This window comes from Passer montanus, unplaced genomic scaffold, assembly GCF_014805655.1.
Source record: "Passer montanus isolate IOZ18808 unplaced genomic scaffold, ASM1480565v1 scaffold18, whole genome shotgun sequence".
Classification (NCBI taxonomy): Eukaryota; Metazoa; Chordata; class Aves; order Passeriformes; family Passeridae; genus Passer; species Passer montanus.
The window spans coordinates 11,255,818-11,276,374 of NW_024365381.1; the positions used below are offsets into that span (position 1 = coordinate 11,255,818).

General features: G+C 39.4%; 1 protein-coding gene across 1 annotated transcript in view; it reads left to right on the forward strand.

Annotated features, from left to right (window-relative positions):
• Positions 1–20,557, forward strand: part of SPTBN5 (spectrin beta, non-erythrocytic 5) — a 91,332-nt gene that overhangs the window by 35,474 nt on the left and 35,301 nt on the right. Inside the window, exons 32-35 of the mRNA XM_039704931.1 lie at positions 3,763–3,966; positions 5,201–5,350; positions 16,084–16,188; positions 17,184–17,369. Coding sequence (XP_039560865.1) covers positions 3,763–3,966; positions 5,201–5,350; positions 16,084–16,188; positions 17,184–17,369 — 645 coding nt within the window. The remainder of the gene's footprint in view (positions 1–3,762; positions 3,967–5,200; positions 5,351–16,083; positions 16,189–17,183; positions 17,370–20,557) is intronic.

Sequence of the window (20,557 nt, forward strand, 5' to 3'; positions counted from 1 at the left end):
ACTTGGGGAGGCTTGCCTGCAGTGGGTGTGAATCAGAGGTGCACTTCCAAGCTGGAAAAGGCTGCAAGTGCTCTCTGTGTTATCAATCAAGCATTTAGTGCTCATGGATATTTAGAAAGGTGTTAGAGGATAAGGCTCTTTTTTATAGGATAAGGATTTTTTACCTTCTATAAGAATAGAAGCATCCATTCAGAGGTGTAAGGAATAATTGTCAGCTGTCAGAAGCAGTCGCTGCTTTGCAGGAGTAGCAGTAATCTTCAATTTCCACTGAGTAAGAGTGACAAAAAGAGATGTTACTCTCCCATTTATAATGCATAAAAGTTTGTTCTCGCTCTCAGGGCATGCAATAACCCTTGGTTAACTTACTCACTGATTTTTGCACTAACCTCTCAAGCTGCTCAAACAGTGACATGGATATATCAGCATAGCATCATAATGAGCAATGCACAGTAGCTTTTTCTCCAAAGAGCTCAGCAGGTCACTGAGCTGTGATTTGCCATGGAATACTTTGCAAATGTCAGTAGTCTCAGTGAAGGAACTTGAGCTACACCACTGCAGTAGATTATTGCTGCAAGCACTGCAGATGCTAAACCAGCAAGAGCATATCATGAAGGGAGTTGCCAATGTAGATTTCAACAATGCATTTACATCCTATTCTTGAACTGTTCCAAGTGTAACAATTCTGTCAATTAAAGGTACTTCTGGTACTTCCCATTCTGCTTCCATTTTTATTGTATGCTCCCATTTTTAGTGAGAAGCAGAGTGTCCAGAGGATGTTCACCTGGAAAAAACTTGCTGCAAATTTGTCTTAGGGTTGTGATCTGGGATCAAGACTACAGGAGAGTGTACATGGTTAGTTTTTTTAGTATGAGAGACATCTGCACATTTAATTAATCCACTCTTCTAAGTGTTTAAATCAGCATTACCTGTCATATTTTATAAAAAGAAATGTTATATAGTTAGGGATAAAGGATGTTTATGGCAATTTGGGGGTTTTGAGGGTTTCCTTGGTTTGTTTTTCAACTGTTACAAGTTCCATTATCATGTGCAGAACTGTTAATGGGGAAAATTAGTGTGATTCTACTGAGGTAGATGAAAAATTTATTTGCCCACTGTCTTTCTAACAGTGTCTAGGACTGATAGGAAGAACAAGGCCAACTTTTGTAATGTATTCTTCTATAATATATCGGATTCTTGAAGTCTTCAGCCTGGAGGCATTTTCATCAGGAGGTGGATCTTGTTGGATTTGACCATTAAAATGTAGTCACTCAGAGTTCACTTCTTTATTGATTTACTTCATAGCTTACATCATAGATTTAGTTTTTGACTTCAGATAAAAAATGTCAAGTTGTCCCCATCCTGTGGTAGTGTTATTCTAATTTTTATTGCTGGAATGATGCAAAACATCTTTGGTTTGTATTTTGTCTGAAATGTGTGATGCATCCTGTGATCTGAATGACAAATCTATAGCTCATGTCTTGCTCTGCCAGTGTGTCCTTTGATCTTCATTACTCTTGACATCATAAAACAAAATGACAAAGCCATGTCACCATATTTTATGCCTCAGGCAACTCCCTGTCTCTTCGATGTCAGGCTGATGGCAAAAAGTATTCCCAATCCTCTCAATTTTCACCTCCTTACGTGACAATAATTCCTGAAGTGAAAAGCTGGTTCTGCAATTTGGTAAGCCTGTCTTCCTGCCCAGATGGGACAAGGCAGGATCATGCAGCCATGGCTAATAACTGTAAGAATTTCAGAAACTCTACAGTAGGTTAGAGCAGCTTTGCTGCAGAATATCACCCAGACTACTGAATGCAAAGAGGCAACTTTGCCTTTCCTCTTTCAGCTGAGCCAAGAGGTGCACAAATATAATGTTAGTCACAGCTGCTCAGAGTGCTTTTCCCATTATATTGTTCATATGGCCTTTTTCATTAAAAATTATGCACAGATTAAGTGAAACAAGCAAACAAAAAAATCACTTTCCATAAAATGAGAATTCTGCACAATCATTTAGTGTATCTCCTCACACCTTATTGAGTACAATTTTAATGTGATTAAATAACAGAGCTGAGCCTAACTCAGCACAGCAGAGGGCTTCAGATCTTCCATGGAACTTTGTCAAGGAAGATGAGTGTAGACACAGGCTCAAAGTATTTCTGAATGATCTGAGGCTCTTATTGTGAATTTGGGCTAGGATCTGCATGATCAGAGTCAGGCTCTGCTTTGGAGTTTCCTGCAGACTGATGCCTATTCTGTCCTTAAATATTGCTGGCAGTGGTAGTCCAGTAACGTCTTATTGGCTCTAGACTTGTTCCATTGCTTTGTATATCCTGAGGCTTATGGATTTTCCTAATGCTTAGCTCAAAGTCTAAGGGAGTTTTAGACATTTGCAGTGCCAAGTGCAATGTCAGTGTCTACAGTGACATCCAGCTGTATGAACGAATTAGTTCTACAAATGGAAATTATGCCAACACATGTGCACTACCATGGGCCCCTTTTAAATGACCACTGTCTTTGTAGCTGTGTTCACTGGCTTTAAAAAAACAATGTCATGGCTTTAAAGGCTAAAGTCAGGACCCCACAGTGGCCAGTTTCAATTTTGTGATGCTTTTCTGAGTTTTTTTCCTAGCTGTCTTTAAAAGATTTTCATGATATGAACAAAAATCTATGGGTAGAATGGAACAGCCAAGAATCTATTTCCATTACATCGTTTCCTTCAGTGAAAAAAGCCAGCAACCATTTAAAAGAGAAACAAAAAATTTAGTTTTCTGCAATAAAAGAGATTTTTTTCATCAGCACTTACTATAAACAATAGTATTTTTAAATACATTTTATAAACCTGAAAGACCATTTACTACCTAAAAAATTTAATCAACTAATCCACACATGGTTAAACTAAGAGAAATTTTAATCATCATATATAATCCGTTGTATATCCCTTGCAGTCCTAGTTTTTATCAACTGATGCATAAGAGCAAAACTCCTACTGCAGATTCAAATAAGATGCCTAAAGTAAGAGACTGTTGAAGGTATAGAATCAAATGGAGAAAAAGACATACAGAGAACATCAAATTATTTTTACTTGCACAGTTTTCTTCAATCATAGTTAAAAAATAAACTTCAGAGATTTGTTTTAGCATTTTCATGCTCATAATTCTTCAGACATTTAAAATTATTGCAAAAGTATTTATTGGTTCATCAGATTTTGAAAGTAAGCTGACACCACATACTTGTTCCTCTCAATCTGTCCTATAGTTCTACATACATGATATGCTTATGAAATTTCCTCTGACCTGTGATTTACTCTTTTCCCACTTCTATTAGAGTGCATTTGTTTTTCACCTGAAAATTCTCACTCTCGTTTTAGAATATGTGCATAACTTAATTTTCAAATAGACTTGTATTAGCTAAAGCTTTCACAGAAATGTGAATGTAGGATGATACTGGTTTATCCTTTATGAGGGAATAACATCAGAAAATACTTTAATAAAGATGGATTAAAAGGCAATGAATGATATAATGTTGTCACTGGTGTGATATGAGAGTTTGATTATGATACTACAAACCATGTAACTCAATTTATAGGAATTCCTGCAGTTGTGTTATCCAGCCTTATAAAATTCATAGAAATACTGCAAGCACTAATGAAATATTTTATTTATCTATGATTTTATTACCTATTATTCACTTAAAGTTGAAGAGTCTGTCTGCTAACCTAAGCTTGAGCCCTAACCTGAATTTTCATATTTTCTGGGGTTCCAGGTGTGGGACTATTTCTTATGGACAGCAGAAATAATAAGGGAAATGAGAGCCAAGGAGTCTATTCGGGACATATCCACGAGCAGCCTGAGACTCACCCAGCATCAGCAGCTGCTGGCAGAGATCGAGGCACGAGAAGAGAAGTACAGTCATGTTGTACAGCTAGGACAGTCCCTCTTGCAAGATGAGGAAATGCCATCAAAAGAGGTAATTGAAACTCCTCTGAGCTCAGTCGGACATATTCAGCACTGGACCCCAATATAACCATGATTCTGTATTGTATCACACTGTGAGATACAAGTGTCACTTGTCCCTCTGCATGACCTGCATTTGCCTCAGTATGTGACCTATCAGACACAAAAACATCTGTTCTATTTCGAAACTCCAGCAACAGATGTGTGGAAGCATCTCCTGAAAGTCCCCTGCAGCAAATCTGGACTTTTTCAAGAAGTTCACCAAGTTTTGAGCCATGGAGCCAATTTTACCAACTTTCCAAACTGGATTTTCACACAAATACTACACTTTGTATTACAGTGATATAGCCACACCAGGGCAGTCTGATCAAAATCCTGTCAACCAAAGAATGAAAACACTCAAACATATGAGAGAGTTTAAAGATTGATTGAAACATTTTGTAGAAAAACAAAATACACACGAAAATATACACTAGTAAAATATACTCCCTAGAAATGAAAGATTTAAATCAAAATGTCAGTTGACTCAAGACAAATAGCTTCTAAGATTCTTACAGCATTTATTTCTTTTCCAGTACCTACCAGCTCATTTCTCCCCTGATATTTCATTAACATGTCTCTTGAATATCTTCAGAAAAATGCAGAGATTGTGCAAGTTACTCTCCCATCTCACCAAGCTATTTCCTGAAAATATGCTGAATATTGCACTGTATGACTATGGTAGCAAGAAATCTTGCTGACTTTAAAGTCCTTTGCCTGTAGAAAAAGGCAAGAAAAAAATCATTCATAGAAGGCCTGTGAGTATACAATGTTTGAAAGCTAAAGTTATATGAAGTCTAACCTTGTGGCATGAATTCACTGACTAGAAGAATACGCTATGTTGATAATTTATATTTTAATACCTATCACATAAAAGTTTGAAGTGCTATAATAGCACTCTTAATGCTTAAAGATAATGAAGAATTAGGATCTGATTCTAGAAGTCACACTTGAGAAACAGTTACCTTTCTTTGCTCTTGGTTTGGACTGCTATATATGCTGTAAGAAGCACTTCTCCATTGCAGAAATAAGGCACCTCTGATTATGTCTTTGCTCAAACAGTGGTGCTAGAACTTGTTCTACTTTTTTTTTCTGTTTAATAATTTTGTTGCAATTTAAAGGGATTATCCATTACTCCACTTCTGTCAACTTATCCGGATCATGGGATATAAAGAACAATATAAGTTTTTAATTGGAATTTTTTTCAGATTCAGCAGAAGCTACAGGCTTTGTTGGAAGAGAAGAAAAATGTATACAATGCATGGGGACAGAAGAAGGAGTGGCTGGAGAAAATACACCAAGAACAAATGTTCTACAAGGATTGGGATCACCTTGACATGCTCCTGAATTCACAGGAGGTGAGGAAATTATAAACCTGAAATAAGCAGTTAAAACTCTTCAAGCATGTAAATTCTTTCAAACGAAAAAGGGCACTAATATTCACCTACAGCTTGAAATCCTTGTGCCTGTGTACAGACAAGACAGTCTCTTTTATTGGTATTGTTTGTGTTGTGCCATCACTGGGAGGCTGTAGCAATGTGCAAGAAGCTCTCCTTTCTCATGGGGCTTAGGTATGGAACAAAAACAAGTAGATGATCCTTACCTGAAAGATAATTCACTGCAAATATACCTAAGAGGGAACATATGAGCATCACAACAGAAGAGGGAGACAAGAGTCCAGTATTAGTCCACTTTAAAAACAGATCTCACCTTGCCAGCTGCTTAACCACTAGCAAATTTGGTAGGATTCGAAGAGAATTAAAATTGCAAAGAGGGTTTGAAAGGATTTTACTTTGCAGATGTTGCTGGAATTCTCACCTCAGGCTGTGAGTTATGCTGGGAAAATGCAACTAGTGGAAAATGGATGTCAGCAGTGTGAGTTAATACAGGAAAGTGAATTGACTTCTCATTTCTGCAAGGGCATTGATAGGAGTGTGTAGAACAGTGAAAGAATTTGTAAGGAGTATTAACTTTTGTTTGATGCAGTTGAGAAAAACGAGCTAGTGAAAAAGGCCGTCTGATAAAAAAAGAGGGCAGATATAATCAATGCAAAGAGACAGAAGGATGTTCTTATTATCAACATTTTTCAGCTTTTAAATAGGTTTTTTTTCACCATTATTGAATTATATTTTGTCTTTCTTGCACTTTCTTTGTTCCATGTAACTATTTCAAAAGGTTCCATTTCAAGGTCTGGCATTTGCTATTACAAAACTGAGTGCAGTCACTCTGAAAATACATGAATTGATAGATTGCTGCAATTGTGCTGAGACTTGGCATGCAAACCACATCAATGGGTTGCAGGTTGCCAAACTGAAGGATTGGTGCAATGCTGGAGGAGGTTGCACCTCTGGGTAATTTTTCATTAAGGAAAAATAATTCTTAATTCTCCAAGACCACTCAGAGCAAAATATAATGGCTCTCATTTTGCACTGAGCTCTGTTTTCTGCCAACGGTTTATCACTGGCACTAAATCCTTTTGGAAACTGGCTCTGATCTAAGCCATGCAGTGATACTTAACCCCTTGTGGCACATGGGCCTGGAGCTTTCTGCTATTCCTTCCTTGAAAGAAGTGCATGTTTGCATGATTCTTTATAATTGGTTCTTTTAACAAGTGTGACCTGCATTCTGGATTTCATGGCATGAAGCAAAGAGTTTCCCCTAGGTGTAAAATATGACATAGTTCTACCCACTATTTGTTGCTTATATAGCAAATGACATGATTTGCATTATATCTACCTCAATTCCCTACCAAGCAGTGGCACATCATTGTTAAGATCCTACATAGGAGCTTATCAGGAAAAATGTAAATGCTACAAAAGTTTGGCAACTATATTTTTTCACTTTTCTTTAAATAGCTATCAGCCAACACACAGAGGCACTATCACTATAGCATCTGCTTTTCTTTATGTAATGCAGGCATAAATGTGTAGGAAGCTACTGTGGGTAAGTGATTTTTTTGCCCCTCACTTGCAAGTCCTGGTTGCAAAAGTCTGTATTGCTCATAGGTGAAAGGGTAATGCATCTGGCATTTCTGGAATGGCCCCAGAACTTTCTCTACAGGTCAGTGGCACTTCATATTACTACTTTGTTCAGATGAATTTGCCATTGCCATAGGTTGTCACAAAAGGGCTGGATGTTCATCAGAAGCTAGATAAATTCTCCTGGTGGGATCAGAAGCCAGAAGTTTGTTCAGTGAAAGCAAAGCCTGAGAATGAAGATTGTGACCTTGAGGACCATGAAAAGCAGTTCTGTTATCAGAATCTTTTTCCCACAGTATCCTCTCTATGAACTTCCAAGGAGTCTGGTGCTCGGTTTTCCTCACTGACACTAAGCATCCAGAAGGTGGAACAGTAAAGTGAGGATACTTGGCTGTCCCTTCCAACAGCTCTTTACACAGACCACACTTTACAGTCAAGCTGTCTTTTGCAGCTGCTGCCATCTGCCATGTAGATCAGAATAAACAATTTGACAGCAGAGTGATGTTCCTTAGTCACTACTTGTATTTCACTTTTCTGCAGTTGAAGAACTCTTGGGAGAGAAATCTATTCCTTTTGGATTGAACTCTGTTACTACTACATAGAGTTAAAATGTGGCTGCATAGTGATACAAGGATAAGAAAGCGGTTGTTTTCAAACATGTTTTTTAAAAATAATTCAGCCAGGACATCAGCTGAAGATTCTCAAACCATTTTCCCAATGGGAATTTCATCATTTTCTGCTTTCAGAAAGGACAAAGGCAAACACACATTCAAAAAGGATTCCTATCAGGCAAACAAATAGAAGCAATCTCTCCACCCTTTGTGTTTCTTCTGACTTTTGCGTTTGAGTCAAGACTGTTACGTGCATTCACTTCTTATGTCTGCAAAATGTCTGTGTAAGGAAGCATGCCATAATTTTTCAATCCTATTTTGGCTGTACTTCATATGCCATAGACCAGAAGCAAGAAACAGGGGAAGGAAGAAGGCAACAGAGGAGTATTTTAAACTAAGAACTACTACTAAGAGCTGCTCTTTCATTCGCTGTCTGTGCCACTGTGACAGGTTTGAATTTAAGCCAGCATCTTATATTACATCCAAGTTACTTAAGCCTTCAAAGGATTTCTGCAGAATATCATCTACCATTGTTTTGTGCTAAAGAAAATAGAGCGCATGTGAAGAAAATTAGGCAAAATCTATTTTTTAAATTTTTTTTGTTAATTCAGTTGTGCCATCAAATGGAACTTCTGTAGGAATCTCTTATAAGAGCTGCATACTGAGATCTCGTCATGTACAGTGCAGACAATTAACAGCTGAAAAAGGGAAAGAAGGAAAAAATTATTTTTGCTTTGAGCAGAAACTGTGTCCAATACTTTTTGCTCTGTTCTGATCTTTTCACAGCAGCAGATCCACTGCTCAGGTTAGCTGCTTTTCTTTTTTTTCACAGATGAAATAACAACGAGTTTGCAGGCTGTCTCTGGCAGGCACTTTTGGCTCCCTCCTACTCTGTCTGCAGTCTCACTGTCAGAACACTCAGAGAGCAGAGCCGTATGCTCCGTAATTTATCTTTCAGCCCATCCCACACTCATATCGCTTTGCAGACATGACAAGCGGTGGTAGCAGTTTTAGAGGAGCTGAGATTTTTTATTTTGAATGTGGATTTTTTTTGTTCGCTTTTTTCTTCTTGGAGAATGTTTATTCATCTCCCATTCCTTTGCTTCAGAGGAAAAATGGAAATTTCCAGTGCCAAAGGAAAAAGGATTAGGACTTGGTTTTAAGCAAGGGGGGAAGGCAAGCTCTGTGGCTTTGAATTTTGCATCATTTAAGACTAAGCTTCAGAATGCCATACAGGGACCGTTGCTGCAAACCTTCATCTGCAACCTACATCTCCACTGTGGAAGTGCTGCTCTCTTCCTGTAGAACGACCCCATCTGCTCCTTTTGAATCTGCCGTGCAGGACAAGCCTTTTAAAAAGATGCCAGTGCCAGCTTGGCATCCTCCCACTGGTCAATCAGTTGCTGAGCTTGCTCCAGGAAATGCCATCTCACCACCCAGCAGTGTGTCTTACTGTTCAAGGCTAGATGTCATCCTGGCACACACAGACCAGAGGAAAGGTTTTGGGAGCGCTAGTCCCCAAAGTGTCAGTCCTTCTGGTGAGACATCCACATGTTCCAGTGCCTGCAAGGATCCTTGGGACTATGGATATGAGAGGTCTGCCACTCAGTCAACATCTGCATCTTACAAGCAATATTCAAAAAGAGAAAAAAGTGTTCATCGTATTTCCCCTGGAAAAAGGGATCCCTTGAAGCTTGCTCTGTCTTTGCCCTCAGATGTTCTTTCCTGCAAAGCTCCGTCAAGCTGGACATCACGCCTAAACATTGATCTGTCTGCTATTCCAGCTGCTTCTATGCTCCACAGCAAACATCTGCAGTCATCCCTGGAACCCTGTGATTCACTGCCATGCCAACAAGGCTGTAGCCAGTGCGATGTCCAAATGTCAGACCTGCACACTTCAATGAAGCTTTACATTTCAACGTGCAGCTTGATGATAAAGCCTTTTCGAGCAGGTTCCCATGGAAGCAGTCATGCTAATTCAAGTCTGCTCATGCCACAGTTAGAGAAGGTGCCTGAAACTCCCTCTGGTTTTCCAACACGAACCCAGAAACCAAAACAAGGTTTCCCTTCAGGTGGGTCACCAGCCCTTCAAATCACAAGATTTCATGTGACTTCCTCCAAGCATCCTGGTCTTCCTCAGCAGACTTTATCCAGAGACATATGGCTGTCCCCAGCTGTGCTGACTGGAAGAGAAAATTCAGCTAGTGGGAATGAGATCATGAGCAAGGATTTAAGCCCAGAGCTGATTGTCTTTCAGAATTACCCCTCATCTAGGCCAGAGTTTAGGAAGACTCCATGTGATGGTCTAACACCTGCTCACCACAAGGTTTCCAAAATCACCTTGATACTTGCCACTCCTTGGACTCCTATGCCTATCCAGGTGGTAAGAGAATTTAGAAGAAGCCCAAATCCAACAATCTTTATCAAAACACATGATCCAGACAGAGCTGTTCCACCCTTTCACCCTGTGGAGATTGGGGCTGGCCTCTCTCTGTCAGTAAACCCTGTTTGCTGCTCAAGATTGCTTTCTAGCCACTGGACAAGATCTGGCTTGAGGCCTTCCCAGGAAACATGCACTGTAAAAAGTGTGTGCCATGACAACCTTGTGACAAACATACCAGCTCACACCCCAGCTTCAACTCACAGAGGCACAGCGCGTCCAGGGTGTCCATCTATCGCTGTCAACATTGCATCCTTTGCGTCTGGGAGGAGAGTGGTGAAGATTTGCATTCCATTCTAGGAGCATTTGCAAACAGAAGATCTAAGCTGTGTTTAACCAAGCCATATGTATTTCCTTTTGTGTGCATCCATGCCATGTTCCAACTCCCTAGAGATGACTTGCAAGACAAGAAAGCCACCTTGTTCTGCTGCCACCAAGGCTGCAGCTACAGCTTGATCCACACGGAGTGAAGATGAGGACTCTGCTCTAATCCAGCACTTAACAAGAGTTTCATTTTAACCATTTGAGTGCTGTTGTTAACACAGCAGGCAACTGCTTACAGACTTTGCATAATTGGGCCATAGTGCTCAGCACTTTGAAGATTGTGAAATGCTCAGATCTTTGAAGATTCAATACTTCAGAGCCAAGAGATGGTTTTCTTTTCTTCTAGGTTGGACTTGATCTCAAAGGTCTTTTCCTACCTAGTCAATTCTGTAGTCAGTCTGGGATCTGGAAAAAAAATCCTCAATGTAGTTTTTCTTAGTTCTTTTCTGTTTCACTGTTTTCATTTCCTTACTTGTCAAATTATGCTATGTTTCTAAATGGTTAATTACTGTGTTTGTAACTTTAAAAGTAAGGCTTGTTTTCAAAAGCCAAGGCATTTAAGTATGTAGGAAGAAATCACTTTTTCCCCTTCTTAGAAAAGGAGAGGTACCACCCTTTCCTGAGGGAAAAGAAACAGCACACTGAATTTGGATATCCCAGCAAAGTTTCTAGCAGTGAAACTATGGGGAGTTTCAGAGGAATTTAGTCTGCTTTCAGACAAATGTTTCATAAGTAAATATTTGAATTATGGTATTGCATGGGCATAAGATTCTGGTCTAACACCTAATTCTTACAGGGCAGGGATTAACACTGCAAATTTTGAAGAAGGAGGAAATAGGTATGAGGAAGCAACCATAGCAGTTAGCAGAAAAACAGCAGTTTTATCTCTGTGGTTTTCCCATCTGTATTTCCAATATCAGATAATTATATTCTTATGCCCAGGAGACAGCATGCAGTGGGGAGAGGGAAAGAAATTTTAAATACATTCAATACATTCAACATTAGAATTTTGCATATAGATGGTGAGGACAGATGCCAGTGATATCACCATGATAGCAAAAATGTATGCTTTCTTTTTGTAAGCAACTTTAGTGTCCTTTATTCCTCTTGTGGTTATGGTATTATACCTTATAACTTTTACTGAAATTACGCATAGTGAAACTTTTTTGTGAACCTTATATAGTCATGGCGTCAAGAACATTTACTTACTTTACTAAAGCAAATTTCAGATTATTTTCATTATTATTTTTAGTATTTACTTTTATCAGAATTAAGTCAAACCAAACCTTATTCTTCTCTGTCTCAGCAGATAGTCTGGACTTGCTTACATGCTCTAAGTGAAGGTTTTTAAAACTGACAATAATTCAGTCTTTTAGTACATGGTTAGAACAGAAGGATTTTCTGTGGTTTTCCAGCAATCTCAGCAGCAAGCCCATGACAGGCAGTGAGAGGCAAAATCTGTGGAGTTTGTTATACTTGGAAGAGCAAATGCAGAAGAAGGAAGTGGATTTTCACAAATACCTAAAATATATTTTATTCCAGAGAAATAAAAACTGCTCTTCTTGGAATACAAATTTCTTTTGGGGCTGTGTCATTTTCCAGTGCATATAAATGTGAAGTTGTGGCATCCAATTTCAAGTTGGAACATAGTTGTGATAATGACTGAAATGTTTCATTCAGTATTCCTCCAAAAGCTAAAGCGGGCAGACGCTGTCACATAACTATGTAAAAAGTATTGGTTTATTTAAAAATACTTTTTTCTTAATTGGACTTCGTTTTTAATTCTGCAATAACTTGTACAAAAAATGCAGCAGCTATGCAAGGAACTCGGAAACAAGGAAAAACTCCAGTAGGGTTAATACCTCTGTTTCTATGCTTTACAATGTTAGTAACTTGAAAACGTATTGCAGAAAATCTCAGTAATCTCAAAAACCATTTTGTGGTTTTAAGCATCTTTCAAAGTCTTCACTTAAAAACGAATGTTTTATAGTGATTGGCCAAGTCTTTTGTGCTTTTTGTGGCTGAATATATAATTCCCAATGATGGACCATGATTCCTAATAGAAACAAACTTGAAAGAAAGTTTATACCTGCTGTACTCTCTGGGAGACCCCAGTAGGTTACCTGAGAAGAGCTATGCAGTGTTTTCTATTTGAAATCAATGAGTGTCATTCAGGGCAGGACTTAAGAGACCTGGCTAAAAGTGTGGCAAAATGTGATGTAATTGGTGACAGGCCAGCACTGTGGTATGGGAGCCAATTTTTATTCTGCTTTCAAACTGGTATAACAATTGCTTAAAACATTGTGGTTCTGATTATAGCAATGGCTGTTGTAAGCTTTCTGTGTAAAATACAAATGGAATTTTTTTGCCTCAGCAGCTCTCCAGGCAGCAGCACTGTTGGTGCTACAGGGGCTGCTCTACTCTGAGCACACTGCCATTGCCTCCCCTGCAATGCATGCAGCCACTTCCCTTTTGCAGCAATTTTCCTTCTGAGCACCAGTTTTCCTACTCAGTGTCAAAACCTTGGTTGCCAAGAGCATTTGCACAGACTTCTACTTGGGGGACTTAGTCCAAAGCTTTCAGTAGTCAGGAGGACTTTTCCCCAGGGCTGTAACATCCAAAGGAATTGAGCTTTGAATGCCCAGCGTCATTTGCGCTCAGTGGATTTCAGTGGGAGCAAGGCGCTGAGCTCTCTGGTGGCAGCTGCTTATGAGTCACCACCCCACACCCCTGCTCTCAGATGTCTCTGTTCTCTTTCTCTAAGGAAAATAACCATCTTTACCAGTAGATGTCCCTTGACTTTTTCTTCCATCAGAGGTATACGAGCAGGAGAACTAATAGCTGACTCTTTTTTCAGGTATCAGTTTCACTGCTTAAGTTACAAAATAAAAGTCCTGGAGATAAATCTTTTTTTAACCAGAAATGGTAGATAAGCCACAAAACGTATCAAGAAGCCACAGTATTTTTAAAGCAAGATTTAAAACACCAAAATAGAGCTCTAGCATGTGGCTGTATGTCTGTGCACCCCAAACAGCAGTGGGTTAGATTCAGCTGATAACTTTCTATTTCTGTGTTAGCAGCAGTGATGTAAATACAAATGGTAATTATACGTGGTTTAAGAGAGCATTTCAGCAGACAGACCTGGAGCCCACACATTTTTCTTCAAAAGAGAAAACTAAATCCAATAACGCTCTAAAAAAGAGATCTCTCATCCTTTCACACATTTGATGAGTAGGCTAGATAAAAGGATTAAAGTTTGAATAACAGAGTATCTGCCTTCTGGTGGGACTTGTGTGAAACACAAGGCATAGCAGAGGCATTAAAGTATTTTTTTAGACATTCTGGTGGTTTATGAGCCAGGCTTACTATAAACTTAGGCCAGTTGTACAGAGGCCTTTCACTCTTTGTGACTGCAGTTGCTGTGATGGGAATGGAGTAGCACAGAACAGTTTGAAAATCTGGCCTGGGTGTTATATTCACCTGTGCATTTTTCTATATATGCAAAATATTCACAGCCCAAAAACGGGCCAGAACATCAGGCCAAGTCTGATAAGAGGCTAATAAGAGGCTGTCAGTCCTCTTATACACAGCCACCAAGGAGGGCTGAGTGGTGGCAGCAGTAAAAAAGTCCATCGAGCAGCTGAAGGTCAAGCGAGGTAGTGGCTGAAATGTGGGGTCTGTCCAAGGGGATCAGGGCAGGATCAGTGCACCTCAATGCAGCTCAGGAGGGACTGATATTCAGGGCTGAGCCTCAGAGGGATTCCCAGATGGGAGCAGGGGTCCATCCAGACCCTGGCAAGTAGGTGTGGATTACCCTGCACATGTGTTCAAACTTGGGAAGCCTCTCCTGCAGAAGATGCTCTGTGGTGTTAAGCAGCTGTCCAGAGAATGAACATCATGGCTGGCTTTCGAAGAACATCCTTTCCCTCTTATAAAAATGCACCCTGTTAGACTGCTGCAGGATCATGATGTTTTGCAAAGCAAGAGTGAACTCTCTAGATGGTTTTTGTTCCTGTGCACATCTATGGCTTAAAGGCACCCATGTCTTTCAGTAGCCCTTTTCTAAAACATTTAGAATTTGTGTTGTTTCACTGATTCTGTTTCTTTCCTGCCTCTTGATTCTTTTACACTGTATCACTGATCTCAAAATCTTCTTCCATGTCTGTTAATTGCACTTTACCCGGCAAAGTTACTGATTTGAATTTCTCATTTTTTTCCAAATACTTGTGATTCCATGAGCTTACAAAATGGATTACACATTACACACTGCTGATAAATGTCATCACTCACAGCAGGCTGATTTCCCAAAGTCTGTCCAGCCATAAACTGGTGTGAACTTCAGTGTACACCTTACCCATGAGTAGTCTTTGCTCATGTCCCATCAGAGCCTGTAACTGAGGATTTTATCCTGCTTTTGTCTCATCACTGAACAACAAAAAAGCCTGTGCGCAATTAACCTGCATAAAAGCAGAGTTTTTTCTTGATAATTTATAACTGTGTTCTTTATTCTTTTGCATTTGGCAAAACTGAATATAACAGAATGTATACAGAGAGTTTATGGGACAAGTAATTGGGAATTCATTTTCCTTAACACCAGAACAGAATAAGGAAACACTGCAATGCCTTTGAAACTTGTGTGAATTAGTTGAAAAATGTGCACACTTGCAGGTGTAGAGGTCAGATTCTTTATAACCACATTTGTAATTTGTTATTTTGGATGCAGGCATCCTACATCAGATTGGCAGAACAGATAGTAAATAAAATTAATGCAGATAGGTTGAAATGGTGGCCTGAAAAAATTACAGATGTAATGCACTTGGTACAAATGCAAGCTATGACATTTTTTCAGGAATGATCAGCTGCATAAAGAAAGGATAGGGATAAGCTGGTCTGACAGCACTTCTGAAAAGTTTCTGGAAGCTCATAGTAGAATGCAATGTGAACTTGAGTTCAAGGTGTTGTATAAAAGACAAGCACTATATACAGGCACATGCTGAAGACTGCAACTCAAAAGTCACTCTGTTTTCTTCACTCTGGCAGCCTTATTTCTTGTTGCCACGTGTTACATCAAGTCTCAAAATACGTGGAAGTGGAGAAAACCCAGAGGAGAGAAATAAGACTAATCAGAATCAAAAAGACACAGCTGTTGTGGAACGATCAGTCAGATCACTCTAGTTTAACCTTGAGAAGACAGAAACCCCAGTATGCAGAAGGTCTATAAACATGCGCAAGGCTGAAGCAAACATAAAAGGAATTATCTCCTGAGTGTGGTCAAGAGGGCAGTATGTAACAAGGTGGAGCAATAGGCATGCATTTTCGGGCTAGATGTTTGGAAAATCCTGTTAATGGTTGAGGTGATAAAGCACTGGTGACAGGCTGCAAAGTCTCTGTTTTGGGAACTCTTCTAAGAAGGAATCATTTGAACATCTGTCAGACATGACAGTGATCTTTATTGGGATTGCAAGGATGGCTTAGACTTCTGGAAGTCACTGCCTTGTGCCTCAGTGATTGATAAGGATTGACAGGTCACTTTTCTTAGCTAGACCTGTTAATGCTTCTTTTTCTTGCTCAAGACCATGGACTTCTAACATTTAATTTCTAGCTTCTGTTGCCTCCTGTTCCTTTTTTCCCCTCTCAAGTGTACTCTCAGCAACAGAGTTAATACCTCTTCTCTCATTTATGAATCAAGATTGTGGGATAATTAATTCACTGAGAAAAATAATAAACTTTTTTTATAGGTTTATTTGAAAAGCAGTGACCTCGGAAGGTCTGTAGATGAAGTAGAGCAACTGATAAGGAAACATGAGGCTTTTGAGAAGCTTCTGGCATCACAGGATGAGAAGGTAAAAAAAACAACAAATATTCTACTAGCTAGAATTCTATGAGCTAAAATTATATACATGCCTTGTTTTTATTATGGTAACACTTTGAATTGGTGACAGGTATGAAATGCCTGATAGGCCTGATGTGCTTGAACTAAAGATAAAATGGGGAAGCTTGGGGAAATAAGAGGCAGAGCATTGCAGAACAAGTGTCAAAACATTCTATGCCCAAGTCCTTGCAACAGATAGGAAAACCACTTTGTAAGCAGAATAGGGGGACTTAAAAGAAGAAATATTTAAAGCTGGCCATATTGTATTATAGATATCAGAAGTTTCTACTCTTTTCATTTAAAAAATAGTGACTTTTAAAGCAAGTGAAATAGAGTAGGTATTTCACAAAATGCAGTAGGTATTTTGACATTAAGAAAAGTTGTCAAATTACTTAAATATCCATTTGGTATACAACAGCTGTACCAAACAAGCAGCCTCTCTGCACCTTTGCAGCTCCTGAATTGCTCACCTGTGTGTAAAGGAATCTACCTGGCTGGTGGCCACTGCTGTAACTCACCCAGGCCAGGGCTAAGCTTAAACCTGCAGCTGTGCCTGGGTTCCCCAGAATCAACTCCCAGGACTCTTGCCAGCTCCCTGCCAGGCTGATTGCTCATTTTGAGATCTACATTACAGCACCTGGTTTCCAGAAAGCAATAAAATCTGAGCACTCCTGGATGTCATGTTTTCTCCATGACTCCTTGCACTGGATAATCAGTGGCATAGGGACTCCTGAAGCTCACACTTTAATTAATTTATGTAGCCAGGATGCACCATAGAGTCCAATGACACTAATGTCATAGATGTAACATAGTATAGGGTGAGGGGGAATGCTGGTTAACCTGTTCCTGCTGTTCTTGGTTCATTACAGAAAAAATAGAGTATTTTAACTACAAAAGGATCTTGATTTTGTTTCTTTTACACCACTTGAAAGCATAAACATAATTTCACATCTGTTGCCTCCTTAGATGATGTCTCTTCAAGAACAGGCAAGCAGGTTGGAAAAGGCTGATGGACTGGAAGGGCAAAAGATTCAGCACAAACTGGATGTGATTCACAAGAGGAAGCGTCAGATCAAGGATCTGTCCCAGAGCAGGAGAGAGAAGCTGCAGACTGCCCTTCTTCTGGCACTTTTCTACCAAAACTTGGAAGAGGTAAGAGGGTTTTAGACCGGGATGGGGATGTAAAGCAGAGGAACTGCCTACCTCTATTGGATGAAGTGCTCACTCTTGCCAGACATTATTGGGTGGATGGATGATCTGCTCTGCTGTGGCAACTCCTACCACGCTCATGCAGAAAGATGCTCCAAAGCCGTTACTGTACTATTTTTGTGGCACTGGGCACATTACAGCCACTTCTGTCATCAAAAGCTCTGCTGAAATAAAACAGTTGAAAGGAAAACTGCAAGCCAACACATATTTTTTCCTTTGGTGGGAAAGAAAATTTATTTCAAATCAGGATGAACACACATTATGGCCTGGGCACCAAGCTTTATTAGTGGGTGTACATTGAAGGCCTTCAGAGCCCTGCTGTGGCTCAGCACAGCTCTTGAGCTACTGTAGACTGGCTCTGCAGAACATGCTGGTCTCTGTCTCCTGCTCTGGCCTTAGCCTTGTAACTGAGTAGCTCTGCTCTGTCACTACTGCTGGAAAGACAAAATAGGTCAGCCTTTCAAAGGGCAGCACAACATGTGTGACTGAGAACTGTGCTGGCATAAACAAGAGCACACAGACCCGGGGGCATATTTTTGAGCACTCTCGCTGGTCTGGTATCCACCCCTTCTGCTGCTGTGTCCCATGAAATGTGGTTTACAAAAGCAGAGCTATACTTTTCTTTCTCTTTTTTTTTAATTTCTTTTTATTTTTTTCTTTTTCTTTCTCTTTTTCTTGTTTTAATTTTTCTTCTTTTTATCTTTTTCTTTTTCTTTCTTTTTCCTTCTTCATTCTTCCTTTTCCTTTTTCCTTCTTCTTTTTCCCTTTTTCTTTCTTTTTCTTTTCCTTTTCCTTTTAATAAAATTTAGCAGAAATTATTTATACACCCAAATATTAGCTTGTATTATTTGGTTATACTTTTATGATCCCATGATAGGAAAGTAATGAAAATCCACCAGTAATGGCCTGTCCACTTTTTGGACTAGCAGAGGGAACTGGATGGTGCATTGCACAGGGGTTATAATTTCAAAAGAGCAGTTTCCCAAAATCCTCTTGGTAGAGAAATTGTCAAAGCCCTTCTAGAGATAAAATCAACCCATTAGTTAGGAATAATTATGCATTTCTTTCCATCTCTCTGTAATTGTCAAATCAGTGCTTGGGCCGGGGTCCCCCTTCATTCTTGAATCACACGATTAAAGCACAAGATTTGGCCCTGCATAGAAGAGCATTTCCCTGTTCTCATCCACTTTCTTCACATAAATTCAGCCAGGAGTTCTTTGGGAAGTTTTTGCTCTCAGTTTATGTGCTCACTTACCTCGTCAACCTACAATCATTGCCTACTGCTGTAGAATGTGAATGTCACCAAGTAATTACAAAACAAAAATCTTTTAAAATCTTGCTAAAATCAGTAATATTTTTCTTTCTCTTTGTTGGATAGAATGGAATGTTTAATTTAATTTTAATTCTATTCTGGGCATGTACAAGTTCATATGTGAGAATGGTCCCCACAGCAATGTTAAATTCGGAGGTGAGTTTTGAGTTTGGCTGTGAAATCAGTGAAGTCATTGCTTATTCTTACTTATTAAGAGAATAAGACCCATAGCTCAGGCCTCACTCCTCTGAAAACTCTCTGTCCTACAAACATGTTAAGTAATTTCTATTGATCAAGCAGAATTTTTTGTGTCAGCAGAAATTAGTGATCACTGTCATTACAATTTTTCTAGTTATTCTCTAGAAGCAATGACATAGAGAACTACACATATTAGTACAATGAACCACAATAATTAACTCAAGAGATCACATGAAGTTTACAAAATAAAACTCACCCTTCTACAGTAGAAATCAGTGCTTTTGTCTCACTCAAAGAAATGAGGTGGACTTACAGACTACACCTTGCCAAAAAGTCAGTAGCTCAGTGTTAATCTGGAAGGCAAATGAACAAGTTGCTACTTAGAAATATGTGTATTTAAGTTATTGCAGAGGGAATATTATAAGGTTAAAACTTTGACTTCTAAAGCTGGCTCTCGGTTTTAAGGCTGACTTTGAAACTTGCTCATGACATTAGTAGTACTTCCTTTCTCTTTCACCCTTTACATAAGAATAAAAAAAAAAAACATTCACATCTTTGTCTCAGGGGAGTGATAGAGAGAATTAGTTGTTATCTCTAGATGTCTGGAGCAGGCATCCCTTTATATGCTTTGCATACTTCTGTCATTAAGAAATCAGTGTAATTTACAGTTTGTACTTATGAGGTTACAGTAACTGATATTTTGAAAGAGTAAGATTCTAAGTTGGTGGTGCCCACGTTTTTTATGACTCCCATAGAAATAAGTGTAGTCTTGTGCCTATGCTGAGCATCACACTAGTTTTTCTGCTGTCTTCAATGCAGTGAAAATGGCCGTCCATTGAACAACTGTTCAATCTTTCCATAGAAAGATCTTGGGAAAACAAATCAGCTTTGCTTCACATCTGAATGTGGGCACGAGGCCAGGAGAAGGATCCCTCACTCTCTAGAGCCATCTTCAACAAGCCTTAAATAGACCAAGGCACTAAGAGAGCATATGTTCAGTCTGTCATTAAAGCCACTGCTTTCAATTAAAAAGTAGGAGAGAAACCAGCCTTAAAGATGCTTTATCCTGGGGATTGGTTTGTTTATTATTCCAACTGTGTGGATGAGCCTCTCATTCAAGAGTCACTGAAGTGACACTGAAGCACAAGTGTGTGGCTGGGAATGGGAGAAGGCCATCGAGGAGGGTGTTGGAATTGCAAGCAGCACACAGCAATGTGTAGCCCTGGGCAAGTTTGACATGGCCTGTTTGGGTCTCTAACTGGGCTTTGGAGGGAAACAGTTTCTGGAGAGCATGTTGCTAGTGAAAGCTATTTCTGTTTTTGTTTATGGAATCTCAGCAGCTGAAACAACATTTCAAATCATTAATTAACAGAGAAAATCCCCCAGCTGACAAGTCTTGTGTGCACATAGTGCACAGTTCCACAAGAGCAGCCAAGATATTTTGAAACTAATAAAGCTGCCCTTCAATTTGCAGCTCTTGTGTTGTCAAAACATTACATTACTTCAGTGCTCTGAGGACAACAAGATCAGTTACAACATTATGTCAAGTGTTCAGTACCCAGTGTTTTGATGGATAGAAAATACTTCCTTCAATGCTAAGGGCTAAAGTTCAGCAGAACTT